Here is a 17,751-nt window from a genome sequence, read left to right as displayed (position 1 = left end):
TATGGCCTCACCCTCGTCCCAAATGCAAAGGAAGGGAGTTTTCTGGGTTGTCTTCCAAGAGACTGGACTCATTCAGCTGGCATTCCCCACACCTAGCAAGGGCATTCAAAACAACCTTGGTAGACAAATATCATGACAAATATCCAAACATCCAGTGTACGTTAACAGGCATTTCACAAAACGTCAGGGAAACAGGTTCCTCTACTGCAGGACCACTTGGAGCTTTTAATATGCTTTGGAGCATAGGGACTCTCTAAGAAGATAAAATAGTTCCCAATCATTGGTGATCATCGAAACTTTATTTCTGTAACAGGTAACAGGATGGAAAAAGTGGTAGACTTGATGCTCAACTGCTCCCTCTCTTGGCCTCCCACAAAGTCCCACTCATTTGACTACTGAAAGCTCTTACTTCTCTGGTTCAGGAGCACTCATCTCTCACCTGGACTATATAGCAGCAGTTCCTAACTGCCCTCCAGGGCATGGCCCTTCAGTCCACACAGTAGCAGTCATGATCATAAAATGCAAATCCAGTTAAGTCACTTCCCTACCAAAACAGTTTGGTGGCTTGCCACTACCCTCACAAGACTCCCAACCCCAGATGCCTACTTACTTCCAGCCTCAGCTCTTGCCACAATTCCTCTCCAACTCCTCACCACCAGGCAAGTTCAAGAACTGCCTCTGCCCCACCCCTACCCCCCACGACTGACCCTTCAGATCAGAAGGAAATAACCTCTGTCAAGTTGTGTCTGGGCTGGCCCACTTCCTCTGGGCTCCTATAGCGTCCCACAATTTTACCCCTCATAGCACTTAAACCACATGGTAACTGCTCAATCACTGGTCTGTATTCCCCCCAGGCAACAAGTTCTGAGAGTGCAAAAATTCTTCCTCACACAAATACCCAACAAAGCACTTGCCACTTAAAGGGCAGTGTACAAAGGTGATGAAGGAGCACACCTAAAACTTTCAGGTAATGGATATCCTTTTACTTCCTTTTTTGTCTCTCACACAAATAGATTTGCATGGCACACAATCATTCACTAAAAACATCAATTTAAAAAATGTTTTGTGTTCTATGATGCAGACAAGGTGCACCTATTTTTAGTAGAAAAAGATAGAAATTATACTTACCTAATGTAAAGCATATAGAAAGTGTAGTTTGGAAACAGAATGAGACTCAAGTTTCTTTGGTTTCAACAGGAGAGGAAATGATAGAGCCACTTTAGTTGCTGATGAAGGCAGAGCATCTGTCAGCCAGAAGGATGTAGAGACTCAAGTCTCTACAAAATGCCCATCAAGAGTCCAGTTCTAAAGGAGAAAAGAGCCACTCAAAAAGCAGCACTATCAGGCAGTCACAGCCTTTACGTTTTCAGTGAAGTTGCTTGAGAAAACACCTAGAACCATTTTAGGTTTCTTAAATCATTCGAGGCCAAATAGCCTTTCTCTTTGTATTTAATCCAGTATTCAGGAGTTTGCCTGATTCAAAAGATAAGCACAACTTCCTCCTGGCTATCTCAACTGAGATGTTGATATTAGGTAAAGTTGTAACAATGAGGTTTTTTGTTTTGTTCCTTTTTTTACTTTTAGTGTTTGGCTTAACAACTAGATTTACTGAGCATTGACTCTGTAGCCAAGCACTGTTTAAGTGCTCTCCATGAATTAACAATTTAATACTCAATATAAGATGACTGGCGATACACCTATATCCTATACATTATCTTCCTCTACCGAGGAGATTGGCATTATACCCATTTTATAAATGAAAAAACTAACGTTACTAATTTGCCTAAGGTTACAAAACTAGCAAGTAGTAGATCTGAGATTAGAATCCAGTTTGGCATAAGCATCTACATTCTTAACCATACCATTATAATGGCTCATGACTTAAGTTCAACACACACACATAAACATCCTTTCAATCAGAGTCAAGAGACTTGGTGTTAGTTGTCTTCAGTAAGTCATGGGGACGTAGAGTCAAGTCACTTTGAAAATCTAAGACTGTCTTCCCCACCTGTAAAGTTAGAGGACTAGACTCAACAGTAATTTCCTAACAGTGTGGAAGAGCGTATGAGAGAGTGAGGGCGCTGGTGATGAGAGGCTAACCTAGCAAGGATCCTTGGGCCATTTCAACCAGAGCAAAGACTTTTTTGGAAAATGAACTGTTCTGTTAGAATTAAAGGTATGAAAAATCTTTGGAACTGTAACAAAAGTTTCTTTCTTGGAGCCAATGGATTCCAAGTAGCCTGGCATCAGGAAATCCTTGAAAACCTTTCCAAGTACATGCACCGTATATGTACATACACAGACATATTTTTCTAGGGGAAAAGATTCAAGGATTTTGTTAAATACAAAAAGTAGCTGATGATTCCAAAAAGGATTTAGGACACATAAAATCCCTCCTCAGCTTTATACTCTTGGAGGAAACTAGTGATCCAGGTTTGCAGAGCTTAATTTTTGAGAAAACCTGCATTTCCTAATTAAACACCACATATTATCAGACAATGATGAATAAGAAATATTAAAAGGGGACTTCCCTGGTGGTCCAGCGGTTGGGACTCCACACTCCCAATGCGGGGGGGGGGGCAGGTTCGATCCCTGGTCAGGGAACTAGATTCTGCATGCTGCAACTAAAAGATCCCGCATGCCGCAATGAAGATGCCACATGCCACAACTAAGACCCAGCGCAGTGAAATAAATAAATAAATATTAAAAAAAAAAATTAAAGTATTCACAGCCTAATAAACCGGGTACCTTCAATTGCTACTTGAAATTTGCTCTACTGAACACACAGTTAAAGTATCTCATTTTACTCAGCCTGTATCTGACTCATTTTATGTTAGCCTGTACCTGACACACTCAGTATGTTTAAAATTTTTTTCAGTTACAGACTTAAAATAAACCAAGGAAAAAGCCCAATCACTAAATATATATAAAGTATTTATTTTTATGCACATATTTACCTACAAAATTTACAGGAAATAAAACAATGCAGAATATATGGAATACCCTCTTAAAACTTCGTAGGAGCAGAGGGGTTTATTGCTGCAGTTCAAAGAATGAAATTTTATACACGTGAAAGCCAAGATGAACACATTTAAGATAAATGGCAGCCTTGTTAAAAAGGTTTTTTGTCCTGTTTTTGAATTTTCAGCCTTATGTTAAATGAAATTTAAAAGATTGCTCGTGAAATAATTTAAACCTTTCAAAATCTTCTAATAAACAGGTAAAAGGCACCTCCAGTTCTTTAAAATATTTACAGCAATCCCAATAGCTTAATTTTAAGGGCTGTTATAGTATATGTGGCTAATATGCATACACAGTATGTCATTAACACTCTCTAAACAGTGAGAATTGTAGACTCTAGTTTGTGGCACTGCTCCCGTTGTCCCTGTGATGGTGTGGCTGATCAAGCACACCTGCACAATACTAGTGTAACAGCACGTCTACCACAGCATAAAATCCCATTATCTAAAACAATGACTATCAAATTCCCCAGACAATACATAATTTATAACTAAAGTTGTCTATTCAGAAGCCTTTGGAGTGTTCTTAAAATCATTAAAAAAATATAAAGTATATTTAGCATTAAATGAAAACAATGAACGGGAAAATATCACAATAGTGGCTGAAGTTCACTATCTAGTTTTAACAAAAACTGTTTCTCAAAACACCTATAATTTCTTAAAACATAATGGAGATGAATTTTCCTTAGTCTAAGCTCAATCCAATGTTTTTCCTGCATTATGATTAAAAGAGAGGAGTGTAAGAGTGAAAGGCACAGCTATACGTAATAGCTGGTTTTAAAGAGCTGTGGAGATGGCAAGCAGATGTTCCTGAAACACTGGTACAGGAGAACAAAGTCCACATAACGTTTCCTTTTTAACACTGGCATTGATTTGCTATTTACAGTAGTTTACAAAAATACATTATAAAAACTGGATGAGGTTCTGTTTCTAAGTTTAACTTAGTAACATACATACATACTTCATCTGCAAAAATCTCTGCAGGATCTGAAGTACTAAAGTGACACTAATACTGAAACACAAATAATCAAAGGTACCAAAGCACTGATTACGCGAGTCACCACCATGAAGATAATCTGGGTAAATATTGCACATTTCTTGTCAGTTGTTGCTATGACGTTCACATATCCAACTGTAAAAGCAATCCTTTATGGCTTTTTGCTGTATCACTTTTTGAAGAAAGGTTGTTTTAAGTCCCATAACAATGAGTGCAGATTGTCATTGAACATGAGGCCTAGGTTTCAAAATTAGTTTTCCTGTCTGTAAAAATGAAAAAAAAAAAGTTTAAAAGTATACAGTTCTATTAAGAACACCACCACTTACCTAGAAACCTTAAAGGGCGTTAGAACACCCCCCTATATTAGGCAAGATTAAGCAATTAATAATTATGTTTTCAAAGTGTTCTTTGTGTGGAACTTTCTTCTAAAATCTTTAGTACTTTAAAACATACACATAAAATCTTTATTTGATGAATTCCCTATCCACTGGCTACCAGAAAATCAGCCAACCAACCCAGTGGATAAAATAAAATCCCAACTTATATAGACTAATTTATGCCCCTTACCATAAAACATAAATAAAACTATGTATTTGAACAAAAATTTTTCCCTTTTTCTAACATTAAAACTTTAACTTCCTCAAGTTAAAATGTAAACCAATGGTTGGAGCAATAGACACTCACACGCTGCTGGTATTCAGTGTATGTGGATACAACTCTTCTATAGGGCTGTCATATTTATCAAAAAAAAAAGCATATACCATATAATCCAAACAATTCCACTTCTAGGAATTTATCTGAAGGAAACTAGGTGCAAGGGTAAAGATGTACATTTAAGTGCTATTAATTCAGTATTTACTGAGTGCCCATTAATGTGCCAGACGTATGAGATGCTAGGGACCCAGTAATGAACTAACTAGACAAAGTTCCTTGTCTTTACGGAGCTTAAGTTCTAGTGAAAAATGCACAACATATATAACATGCAAAATGTGGACATAGGGGATTAAATTATGATGTGTCCATAAAGTGGGACAGTATGTAATTAAACAAAATGGAAGATCTTGAGATCATGCAGATAAAAAAACAGGCCTGGGACCTTTCACAGTTAACCTTCAGTATACGGTGGCTCTTAAATCCTAATGTTGGGTCAAAAAAGCAGGTTTGAAAAATTCGTAACATCTTTTTATTTTTTTAATGGTTCTTTATAAACTTGATTATAACAACTTTCTTTTATAAAAGTAAATGAGAATACACAATAAAATACAAAACATGGTGATTATCTTTGGTTGGTAAAATTCTAGGTGGTTTTCAGAAACACACTTTATTGTCCTCAGGTCAAGTGTTGTCAGGATTCTGGCTCCCTCTCAATTCTCACTTTCACTTTTTCGGTAACTCCTTGATATCTTGGTAGAACTTTGATACTAATTTTTCTACTGTCTTACTGAGGTATAATTCATGCACAGTAAAATGCTCAAATCTTGTGTACAGTTTTATGAGTTTTGACAAATGTATATAGCCACGTCACCACCACCCAGATCAGGCTACAGAACATCACCACCACTCAGAAAGTTCCTCCATGCTCCTTTCCAAGGTCAATGGTACCCCCCACTCCCTACATAACTGCTTACCACAGGTTAATCTGCCTCTCTCTGATCTTTAAGTAAATGGAATCACACAGCGTGTTCTTTTTCATCTACTTCACTCAACGTGTTTCTGAAATTCATCAACATTACTATGTTTCAGCAGCTTGTACCTTTTTATATTGCTATTACAATACAGAATGTATGTATACAACTGTATAAAAATATCATGGTTTTAAATCCACTTTAAATCTATTTTAAATTACATAAGACATTAATGTAATCTCATTATAAAAAGTTCAATCAAGATGAGCTTAAAGTCACCCTTTCCATTCACCTCAAACACTAGCCCTCTTATAGAAGAAACCAGTTTTAGCATGAATTCTTCCAGATTGTTTCCTATGGACTTACATTCACATATATGAATAAAAATTTGGTGCTTCTATCATGCTGATTGAGGGTAAAATACATCACTTGGGATTTGTTTTTAAATAACCTGATGATAGGGAAGGTTGGCAGGGGTACACATGAATTAAGAATGGCCATGAGGTGATACCTCATTGCAGTTTTGATTTGCATTTCTCTAGTAATTAGTGATGCTGAGCATCTTTTCACGTGTCTCTCCGCCATGTGTGTCTTCCTTGGTGAAATGTCTATTTAGGTCTTCTGCCATTTTTTAACTGGATTGTTTGTTTTTTTGATATTGAGCTGTTCGTATATTTTGGAGATTAATCCTCTGTCTCTTGTTTCATTTGCTAATATTTTCTCCCATTCTGAGGGTTGTCTTTTTGTCTTGTTTATGGTTTCCTTTGCTGTGCAAAAGCTTTTAAGTTTAAAAAAGTCCTGCTTGTTTATTTTTGTTTTTATTTCCGTTACTCTAGGAGGTGGGTCAAAAAAGATCTTGCTGTGGTTTATGTCAGAGTGTTTTTCCTATGTTTTCCTCTAGGAGTTTTATAATGTCTGGTCTTACATTTAAGTCTTTAATCCATTTGGAGTTTATTTTTGTGTATGGTGTTAGGGAGTGTTCTAATTTCATTCTTTTACATGTAGCTGTCCAGTTTTCCCAGCACCACTTATTGAAGAGGCTGTCTTTTCTCCACTGTATGTTCTTGCCTCCTTTGTCATAAACTAGGTGCCCATCTGTGCGTGGGTTTATCTCTGGGCATTCTATCCAGAATGGCCATTATCAAAAATCTAGAAACAATAAAAGCTGGAAAGGGTGTGGTGAAAAGGGAACCCTCCTGCACTGTTGGTAGGAATGTAAATTGATACAACCACTATGGAAAACAGTATGGAGGTTCCTTAAAAAACTACAAATAGAACTACCATATGACCCAGCAATCCCACTACCGGGCATATACCCTTGAGAAAACCATGATTCAAAAAGAGACACATACCACAATGTTCATTGCAGCACTACTTACAATAGCCAGGGCATGGAACCAACCTAAATGTCCATCGACAAATGAATGGATAAAGATGTGGCACATATATACAATGGAATATTACTCAGCCATAAAAAGAAATGAATTATTTGTAGTGAGATGGATGGACCCAGAGTCTGTCATACAGAGTGAAGTCAGTCAGAAACAGAAAAACAAACATCATAAGCTAACGCATACATATGGAATCTAAAAAAAAAAAACTGTACTGATGAACCTAGTTGCAGGGCAGGAATAAACGCATATATGTGGAACCTAGAAAAATGGTACAGACGAACCGGTTTGAAGGGCAGAAATTGAGACATAGATGTAGTGAACAAACCTATGGACACCAAGGGGGGAAAGCAGCAGCAGGTGGGGGTGGTGGTGTGATGAATCGGGAGATTGGGATTGACATGTATACACTTATGTGTATAAAATGGATGACTAGTAAGAACCAGCTGTATAAAAAGATAAATTAAATAAAATTCAAAAAAACAAACAAAAAAACAAGGCTTTGAATACATTTCAGGGAAGAGTAAAGCACCAAAATAGGAAATATTCAAATCTGTCTAACTATTTGAAATGGTAATTATTTCACCTTCTAATTATGAAAATAAAGCACCATTTAAAAAAAAATTAACTTAGAAAAAAAAAGGCAGGGCAGGAATAAAGAGGTAGACATGGGGGGGGGGGCTTCCCTGGTGGCGCAGTGGTTAAGAATCCACCCGCCAACGCAGGGGACACGGGTTCGAGCCCTGGTCTGGGAAGATCCCACGTGCCACAGAGCAACTAAGCCTGCGCACCACAACTACTGAGCCTGCACTCTAGAGGCCAGGAGCCACAACTACTGAAGCCTGTGTGCCTAGAGCCTGTGCTCTGCAACGAGAAGCCACCACAATGAGAAGCCCACGCACCGCAAGGAAGAGGAGCCCCCACTCGCTGCACCTAGAGAAAGCCCACGCACAGCAACAAAAACCCAACGCAGCCAAAATAAATAAAACAAAAATAAATTAAAAAAAAAGAGATAGACATAGAAAATGGACTTGTGGACAACGGGTGGGAGGGCGAAGCTGGAGCGAAGTGAGAGTAGCGTCGACATATATACACTACCGAATATAAAATAGTTGGCTGGTGGGAAGCAGCAGCATAGCACAGGGAATCAGCTCGGGGCTTTGCGATGACCTAGAGGGGTGGGATACGGAGGATGGGAGGGAGGCTCAAGAGGGAGGGGATGTGGGGACATGTGTATGCATATGGCTGATTCACTCTGTTGTACAACAGCAACTAACACAGTATTGTGAAGCAATTATACTCCAATAAAGATTAAAAAAAAAAAAAAAAGAATGGCCATGAGTTGATTTATTGTCGACACTGGCCGATGATACACGGGAAGCTCATTTAGCTCTTCTCTGCTTTTTTATGTTTGGAAATTTACATAATTAAAACTTAAAAAAAAAAGGTACCAAACTGACCATATTGTTTGATAATTTACTTTTTGCTCCTACCATTATGTCTTCGAGATACTTCCATGTCCATACTTATAGATTTACTTCTGATTTCCTATATGGCTTTACCACACCCTATTTTACCACTGTTGAGAAACAAAATTTCTGTTGAGAAACAAAAATTATTTCCATTTTTTTCACTACTGCTAAGGATATTACAATGAACAATCTTGTACTTGCCTCCTTGCGCACATGTGTGATGGTCCCCCCAACCAGGGGAGTTGGGGAAAAGTAGAATAGTTAGGTCATGAGACATGCACATATTACATTTTATAAGAATGATGAAAATTGCCCTTCAGAATGGCTGCATCAATGTATATTCCCAACAAGCAGTGTATGGCTGCATCATTTCACCACAATACTGGAGTTATTTAATCTTTACTAATCTGACAGGTAATACAAATGAACTCAGTTTTACTTTGCATTTCCCTGATTACAAAATGAGGCTCTCCAGTCTTTACATGTTTATTGGCCATTTGTATTTCCATTTCTGTAATACGACTTACCTTTTCCATTTTAAAAATGTACTATTTGTCTTTTTATTATTGATTTTTAATAGGCCTTCAAACATTCTGGGTACTACCCTCTATCTATTAGGTACCTTACAAATGATTTCTTCCAATGTACAAAATCTTCAAATGTTGGTGCAATTAAATGTATCCAACTTCTTCCATTATGGCATTTCTGTTTTGCGACTTAAGAAGATGTTTTCCTATCCCAAGGTTATAAACATATTCTTCTGTATTTTCTTCTAATGCTTTTATGGTGGGATGTATATGTCTTTTTAAATCTATTTAAGACTTTACCTGGAATTTAGTTTTTTTAATTGATGTGAGGTAGAGGTCTAAATTCATCTTTTTCCAAATGAAGAGCCAACTGTCTCAATACTATAAATAGCCTATTTCTTCCCTTTTGACTTGAAAGACTACCCTTATCTTCTACTAATTTTTTTTTCTACTAATTTTTAAAAACTCAAAGTGTTTAATCTTTATTGTCTTCCATTGATCCAGTTGTCTTCCTGCCCTAATACTTTTTTTTGTTTTTTATTCGAATTTCCTATACTGGGTAGGTATTACTTAATAGTTTTTTAAGTTGAAGGTAAAAATGCTTTTATAAATAAATCAAAATTGTGAGATATTCTTATATTGATATGTGATCAACTTTTAAAAATACGGTACGTTCATATGTCCACAGTCCGTCAATTAATCTATGACTCTATATAAAATCCTACATATGGAAGAGTGTGAGATACATAACAGTAGTTTACAAAACCATCCCACTGAGCCATTTTTGGCCAAAAATGACCACTGTTTATTTCTTTGAATCTAAGATAGCTTCAATTAGAAGATGGATCATGACTTTATGTCATTAAGAATTAAACTCTCAACTCTACCAATTTAATTGTAAGACACCATTGATTACTGGATGCATGTCAATCTTCAGAGATGTTACAATGTAAAAAAAAAAAGTGTCTTAGAATCAATGCTACAATGAATATCCCCCCTATTAATTCCATGGAGACAATTTATTGTTAATAAAATGTTTGTTTTACTTAAGCCAAAACACTTCAGTCCTTTCACACGTGTCTACAGTTTTCTAATGAAAATACTTACATCATCACAAGACATGTTGTACTCTGCTAATACAGTTCGACATCGAGCAGCTATACTGAATAAATGTGGTCAAAGGAAAATTTACATTTGAAGAGTAAGCTTTTAAGAACACCTAGAGATTGAGAAGGTGGTTTAATTTAGTTCAGAGAATAAAACTCAATTCATGGTAAAGGATACATTGACGGTGCAACTACTCTCTTGTGTATTCCAGCAAAGAACAAGCCTATTAGAGTGATACAGCTAATGGTGAAAAATGGATGGTTCCATAATGATGTGAAGAAGGACACCTGTAAAAGAGTTGGAAAGATAAAAATGTTAAAAATCCTAGAACAATATTGATTCCTACCTCCCCACTTGTGCATGAATGTATATAACATTTAATTACCTAAAATATGAGAATTTGGAAAGTTCCCTGGTGGCCTAGTGGTTAGAATTCTGGGCTCTCACTCCTGTGGCCTGGGTTCAATCCCTAGTCAGGGAACTGAGATCCCGCAAGCCGCGTGGCATGCCTCCCCCCCAAAAACAAAAACAGATAAACTATAAGAATCTGGAGACTTCCAAAAATCCTAGTTCTCCATATTGCTATACTATGAAAATTAAAATAATGTATGTTTTATATCTTCAGTGTAGCAAGACAGTGTAGCAATATTCCCTCCATTCATTCCAAATGCTTCAACCATTAAAAATTTACTCCTATAATAAAAAAACACCCTACCAAAAATATTTACTGAAACCTTCCTAGTGAGAAGTACTTTAAAAAGCAGAAGACTACAAGTTCCACGAGAAAAGAGACACTGTCGTGGGCATCATTATTTTCCCAACACCTGAAACAGCACTTGGCAAATATAGGTGCTCAACAAATATTGTTGAATGAATGAAGATGAGGCCTCTGATTCTCAATGAAAACACAAGTCAGACATGATCTGGTTATCTTCCCTGTTAAAAAGCAGAGGTGAGCAAATTCTGCCGTTCATAACCTGGTCTCAGTCTAATCATCTCCTGCCACACTTGCACACTTATGCTACCATTTTCCTTTTCTCCTCTTCACCTGGCTAGCTCCTACATATCCTTGTAAAAGTCAGTTCCAGCTTCACCCTTTCTCTTTGAAAGAGGCAAAACATGAGTTTGGTTTTGAAGCTACTAGGTTTAGATGGCCACAGAACATCCCAGCAGGGGAAAATGATTAGTAGCTATCCATAAAAAACTAGAGGTCAAGAGAAACAAAGGGCTAATTTAAGATCTGAGAATAATTAGTTGACAGTAGAAAACAGAAGCATACATAATTCTAAGAGTAGGTAGAGGGACAAGGGTACAGGATGCAGGATTGGAACAAGAGTAGGCACTGAAGCCAGACCACTGGGGAATCGGAATGTGGACTGAGAAGACAAGTATTTAGAGTCTAGAAAAAGAAATGGAGTGGACTGGAAACTAAATGGGAGCACAGAACCAAGCTAAGAGCATCTGTGCTCCGCTCTGATAAGATATGTGTACCTGTTTCAAGACAGAGAACTAAACTTATGAAGAGCACTGGCCTAGCATGGTACTGGTTAAATAAATTTGTCAAATGAAGAGATGACAGGTTGAAAACATCAGGAAGGAAGAAGCTCCCAGAAGGACGAGATCCTGAAGAAAGTTTAATACTCCAGAGTAATGTCTTCTTAAACCTCTGAGGACAGTTTAATTCCCACAGGAATTACGTGCCTATGTTTTACGTGCCCTGTACAAGATCAGCACATACAGTGTTTCAATCTTCATTAGACCAGTCAGTATCAGCCTGCCTTCCTCCACGGCAACAATCAACTGCATCCAGGTAACAGTTGCCTCCTTTAGTTCAGGCATTTGTGTACTTTCCAGTTTGCCATATTCCTTCTCTCCTTGTGTTCTTCCAGCTAGCCACTGGCTTTTGAGTTTGCAAGTCCTCTTACAGACAACTGCTATTCAAAACTCTTGTCAGGTTTGAGGTTATTAAATAGTGAAATGTAAAGAGCCAACCCTTAAGCTAATAGTTATATTCTCACCTAATTTAGAAAATTATATTAACTACAGAGTTTTGGGCCTATTTCAAATTACATTTAATTCTGGGTTTTATTAAGATCTCAACTAGCTGAAATCAGCTTATATTGTTCACAATTAGAAGTCAGATTCATTTCCCAAGATAGACCTTTTTTAATCTTCTTGCCAGCCTCCTTCACTCTTCCCCTAAAGATGAGTACCAAGTGCAGCCTTAAGATCAGATTATTATAAATGAACGTACAAGAGAGTTTCCTATCCATCATAAAAACCCCTCTATTAACATGAGATCCCATCACCAACCTCCCCTGCTTCCTATTCTTTTATTTCTCCACCTCAGTGGGTAGAGTCAGGGAGACTACATGGTAAACAACCCCCTGGCTGTCTGAACTGCCATTTGGGCTGCTGACAAAAGCCTTATTATGAGGTTTTTCTTTTGCATAACCCAAAAGGTTGTAAATAAAGCTACTGGAAGTAGTATACCTAATTACAGTTTAAAAGGGGAAGTAGGGTTAAATTTGTGAAAACTACAACATCATTATTACCTAAATAAACCTGAACTGGGGGAAAAAAACTTCACTGGAAAACTGAAGACGATTACTTCTCTAATAAAAAAGCCCAAGTTTGAAATTAAGGCACAAATTGGTAGAAAGAAAGAGAAATTTGAGAAACATGCTACCAGCTTTCATCAAAGGATGCTTCAAGAAATAACATTATGAAATCTGTTATTGCATTTGGTACAGGAATATTCTTAGTGCCCAGTGGGAGATCTCTCAGTGTTTCTTATATTAAACTTCAGGCAGAATATTTTTTTAAAGATAAATGATGAGAAAGAAAACCTTTGCTAGCTTAGAACTTACAAATGTGTTCTCACAGATAATGAAAACCATGGAACTAGCTGTGACTTTAGAGACTAATTTAAAACTCAACCCTGGCAACTCTGCTGGCCCACAGGGCCTATGATATCAGTAACCTGGTTTCCTTCCTGGTTTTGACCTCATACTCTGTTTTTACTGGTCTTGACTGTTTATTACGTTTACATTTGCTATTTTATCATAATGTTTCCTGCAAAGTTGTCTCGAATGCTTTATGAGATGAGGAAAAGAATTAACAAAGATAATTCATAGAAGAAAATGTTGTTTTATAATTTTTAAAAGCTGGCACTGATGACACTAAATGAACAAAACAGAACAAAGACAACGTTTACACTGAAATATGTAAAAATGATATGTAAAAACTGTACACAAGTTCAGAAATGAATGAGAAGTAATATAAGTGAGGTAGTATTTCTTAGGCCTTTTTCTCTGCAAAGATACTTAACCCACAGCAGCCAGCCAAAGTTTTTCTCAAGCAAATTAAGATAAAGCATATTTTTAATACAATGATTAATATCACTACTAGTACTAATAGGTAGCATTTGATTAATACTTTACAAAGAACAAAGCACTGCTATATCCACTGTCTCAATCTGTTAAAGATTTTAAATCAAAACTTCTACCTTTTGCGTCTCGGGATCTATTAACCAGTTCCAGGCACCAGTAGCTGTACAGACAGATACCACTATAAGAAGCACTGATGAAAGATAAACATGAAATTAGTAAGGAAATAAGCTATTAATATGATACTACCACCAGTTCTTAATATGACAGCCAAAGGATGCAGCACTTCATTAAATGGAGAATGTACTCCACTCAGGACTTAGAGGAGACTTGCCATATGACCTTGAGGAATTCTCTGAAACAATGTGAACCTTAGTAACTGAGGAGGATACTGTCCCCGTTATTACTTTAGTCAAAATTTCTGAAGATAAATGAAATTAAAAGCAGTAAGAACCAAGATGGTAAAACTTTAATGTAAGATTTTCTTAGGTAACTTTCAATGTCTTTACACTGATGTTACAGATCTAATAAATGCAAAACAAAACCCCCCCCAAACCACCCCAAAAACCTCATTTTTCAAATGTAAACAAACCAAACAAAGACTCTTTCATGAATGCACTGAGAATTTGGACTAAAGACTTTTGCCTTGCAGACAACTGCTTGTTGTTGAATTAAACAAAGGTCAATGTCAGGAAGTGTGGAGCACACCAATCAGTATCAGATTTTCTTTAAGGGACTTAAGGAAGGTTGGGGTAGAAATTATTGACAGTAGAAGTTCGAAAAAGTTTCTTTCTCCCCACTAAGCTAGAATTATTTTAAAAATTCTACATAGATCATAAGTAAAACTTAAGAATATATGGTATTACTAAAAAATAATAAAGGGGCACCAAGACCTAGTTACTATTCTGGAGACCAGTCAGTTACTATCTTTCAGTTGGGATGCATACATTTTTAAAATGTAGAGATCAAGCTTCAAAGTGCAACCTAAATATCGTAAAACTTTATCTAGAATTCGTGGTGATATACTTTTAGAAGAGGCAAATCATAGAAAAACAATCTCATTTTAGATACTTAATAATACGCAAAATTTCAAACTTATGTTCTCAGAACAGATTAAACTCAGTTTCTTATAATTCTACACTTCCAATAAGAAACATGCTAAAGTATACAGATTTTTTTTTTTTTTTTTAGTGAAGCAAAAGCAAAATCAAACCCACCAGAAGGGACCTCATACACATACTCTGGTACGCTGAACAAGCTGATGGCATTTGTATGTAAGCACTTAGCCCGTGAATCAGAGAAAAAGCATGTTCATTACACTTTATAAGATAGAAAAGCATCATATACATTTTAAAAGATTCTCAAGTAACAGTGAAACAAGGTTTTGGGGGTAATTCCTAGGTAAACTGGAGAACCTGAGAAAAATCATTACTTGTGAATTCTAACCAATCAGAATTCCTGTAGCATATGACTAAAACTTTGCAAATAGATTTAATAAAAATACACAAAAAATCTCGACATAGGAGAAGACCCTTAACTTCAATAGGGCTCTTCAGTTTGGTCCCACAAAGTGAATTATACTTCAAAATAAAGTATGTCCTCAACATGTGCTGCTGCACTTCCTTCTTGGCAGATATTAAATTTCAGCAAGGAACAGCCAAGAAATTAAGACTGTCCCAACATAAATTAGCAAAATATTTTGCTTACTGAGGTCATCACTTGTATATTCGTCTGCATTTCCTATATATTTCCATGGGGCAGTAACCACAATTCTTTCAAATCATATTTTACAGCACTCGTTGAATATCATTTTCCTTAACAAACTTTATTTCAATAGTTTGTAGGCAAAACTGTAAAACTGCTGGACAGACTACTGAAATTTTTATTACGTGTGCTGGTTATCAGATTTGTAATATTTGTTTAAAAGTATATGCATTTTAATGTAAAAATAAAAATTCAACCACACAAAATAGACTATTCTCTTAGGGTCGTCAGTTTCTTTTCTTAAAATTTCCCTATAATGCCATTACTTACAATGTTAAATAAATGTAAAACTGTCCAAATAAAAGAGAATCTTATGGTTTAATAAAGATTTGCAAGCATTTGTAAAACAAAAGTTTTACAGAGAAGCAAATCATTGCTAGGCAGGAATAAAAGTATCAATTTTAAGTTTATTTTCCCTTAAAAAACATCCGGGCACTTACTTCTCCAACGTCCAGTGGCAGGTTGCAAACAATGAATATATTCAGTAAGTCTCCTCTCAAAAGCCTTGAGATCTAGGTAAAAAGATTTCAATTTTCTAATTAGCTACTCTTACTAGTTTGAATCTATTAAGATGAATTTTATGTACTCTGCTTCAGGTCTTGCACACCAACTTACATGTATCACTGCACTGTTTACTTCTTTACTATGACAGCTTTAAACACTTGACAAATACATTACGTTTCTTTAATTCCAATTTCACATATAAGGAAACTGGTCGATTCACTTTTAGAAGCGTCATAAAATGGTATGTGGAAAATCAACAGCAGCCTCAGCCGGTGCCAAAAGCTAGAAATTTGGGGGTTGCAAATAAAGGATCAAAATCAGGTCGAGTTTTAATTCCGTTGGAACCAAGAACTCCCTATTAGACAGAACAACGTTATTACCTAACACCGAAGTCTTCGAAGTCAATTTGAACGCAATTACCCAATTCCGATTTCCAGCCCTTGTATTTAATTAATGGCTACGCTTTCAGTCTGGACTTCTGATACGGCTAACAGGTGGGTATGCAAAAACGCACCCCTTTCCTTCCTCCCAAGAGGTTACAATTGATCTTCGTGGCACTTCTGGAGCGCCGACGCCTGGTTCCACAACACAGGGGCACCCAAGGTACTCCCTCTGAATGAGCAAGGTGGGGTATCACTTTCAGTTGCGTTTTTTGTTTTGTTTTGTTTTTTTTGCGGTACGCGGGCCTCCCACCGCTGTAGCCTCTCCCGCTGCGGAGTCCAGGCTCCGGACGCGCAGGCCCAGCCGCTCCGCGGCATGTGGGATCTTCCCGGACCGGGGTACGAACCCGCGTCCGCCGCATCGGCAGGCGGACTCCCAACCACTGCGCCACCAGGGAAGCCCTCAGTTGCGTTTTTTGAACTTTAGAAAAGGAGACCAAGAGGCACTCCCTTACCCCGGCAATTACCAGAAACCACGGCAGAAGTCAGGGATACAATTCGTGCAAGTATCAAAAAAAAAAATAAAGTGAGTTAGCATACTACAAGGCACGAAGTAAAAATGTTTGCTAATGAATGAGAAATATAACCAGCCCGGACGAGAAGCTACCTGGTCTAAGCTTGGGGAATGGAGGAACTGACGCAACGCCCCCCCACAAGCGCCGGCTGAGGCCACGCGCGCCGGAAGCAGCGACCGACCGGATACTGCCGCCCCTTGGCCCCTGGACCGGCCCCCGCGCCCCCAGCCCCGGACCCCGTCAGTCCAACCCTCGCGGCCTCCTCTCTCCGGACCAGGTTTCCACGATTCAGGCCCCTCCGGAGCCCCGCCAGCTTCCGGGAGAAGCCCGGAACCGACCCAGGCGGCCCACCCTACCTTCCGCCTGCTCCAGCGAGTTCATGTCGGGCTGCAGCTCCGTTCACCGGCGCTGCCCCGTCCGCATCGCAGCTCCGCTGCCCCCTCCAGGCCCGCAGCTCCAACTCCCACCTCTAACAGCTCCCCTGCGCTCCTCCTCTTAGCACCGCCCCTTTCCTAGACCCACTACGTTCATTGGATACTTCTGCCTGACCCCATGACTAAGACGGTTTTCTATTGGCTAGTTCCTGCACGGGTTTGGCAGCTGGAGTTGGACGGTCAGCCAGAGGGGCCAAGAGCTGACGGCAGCCGAGTAGGCGTAACACTGGCGTCGCCTCCTGCCCTGGGGAGGAACTGCAGCCTGTCCGCGCAAGTCGGTTCATTTCGTATATTCCTCGTTTCCTGCTTGGTTCTTTCATTACTCGAATGCTTATTGTGCATCCGCTACCTTCCGGGGAGTGTTCTGGTCACTAACGAGGGATGCAGTAATCAACGACCTAGCTCTCCCTCTAGGATTCAGAGAGAAATAAGGTATGTACAGAACCAACTAGAAACCAAATAATGGAATTTCTTACTTTATAGTACCTCTTTCCTAGTTACCCGTGCCACAGCTACTGAAACCCGCGCACCTAGAGCCTGTGCTCAGCAACAAGAGAAGCCACCAC

At 38.2% G+C, this 17,751-nt stretch overlaps 1 protein-coding gene across 3 annotated transcripts; it reads right to left on the bottom strand.

Annotated features, from left to right (window-relative positions):
- Positions 1 to 277: 277 nt before the first annotated feature.
- CNEP1R1 (CTD nuclear envelope phosphatase 1 regulatory subunit 1) lies at positions 278 to 17,246 on the bottom strand. Of its 3 annotated transcripts, none has more exons than XR_009537173.1 (7): positions 17,108 to 17,246; positions 15,733 to 15,804; positions 13,648 to 13,721; positions 10,317 to 10,426; positions 10,140 to 10,194; positions 4,058 to 4,280; positions 278 to 1,305 (listed from the first exon to the last, which is right to left on the bottom strand). XR_009537173.1 is itself a non-coding variant. In XM_060131525.1 (6 exons), the coding sequence occupies exons 1-6, from the start codon at positions 17,130 to 17,132 to the stop codon at positions 4,239 to 4,241; spliced, it is 378 nt and encodes a 125-aa protein (XP_059987508.1). In that variant the 5' UTR covers positions 17,133 to 17,246; the 3' UTR covers positions 2,940 to 4,238. The 3 variants fall into 3 exon arrangements, 1 of the variants encoding a protein (XP_059987508.1); XR_009537174.1 differs by lacking the exon at positions 278 to 1,305 and adding an exon at positions 5,646 to 5,730 and having other exon boundaries at positions 2,940 to 4,280; XM_060131525.1 differs by lacking the exon at positions 278 to 1,305 and having other exon boundaries at positions 2,940 to 4,280.
- Between the last annotated feature and the right edge of the window lie 505 nt (positions 17,247 to 17,751).

Source organism: Lagenorhynchus albirostris, chromosome 19 (genome assembly GCF_949774975.1).
Source record: "Lagenorhynchus albirostris chromosome 19, mLagAlb1.1, whole genome shotgun sequence".
NCBI classification, from domain to species: domain Eukaryota; kingdom Metazoa; phylum Chordata; class Mammalia; order Artiodactyla; family Delphinidae; genus Lagenorhynchus; species Lagenorhynchus albirostris.
Note: the sequence above shows the minus strand (reverse complement) of the source record. Positions and strands in the feature narration are given on the sequence as shown.

Bases quoted from the DNA above. Each gene is read 5' to 3' on its own strand.
- CNEP1R1 (XM_060131525.1), bottom strand. From the start codon at position 17,132: ATGAACTCGCTGGAGCAGGCGGAAG. The intron at 13,722-15,732 runs GTAAGTGCCCGG...ATCTTTCATCAG, and splicing joins TGCCACTGGACGTTGGAGAA to TGCTTCTTATAGTGGTATCT. The intron at 10,195-10,316 runs GTATCCTTTACC...ACATTTATTCAG, and splicing joins AGAGTAGTTGCACCGTCAAT to TATAGCTGCTCGATGTCGAA.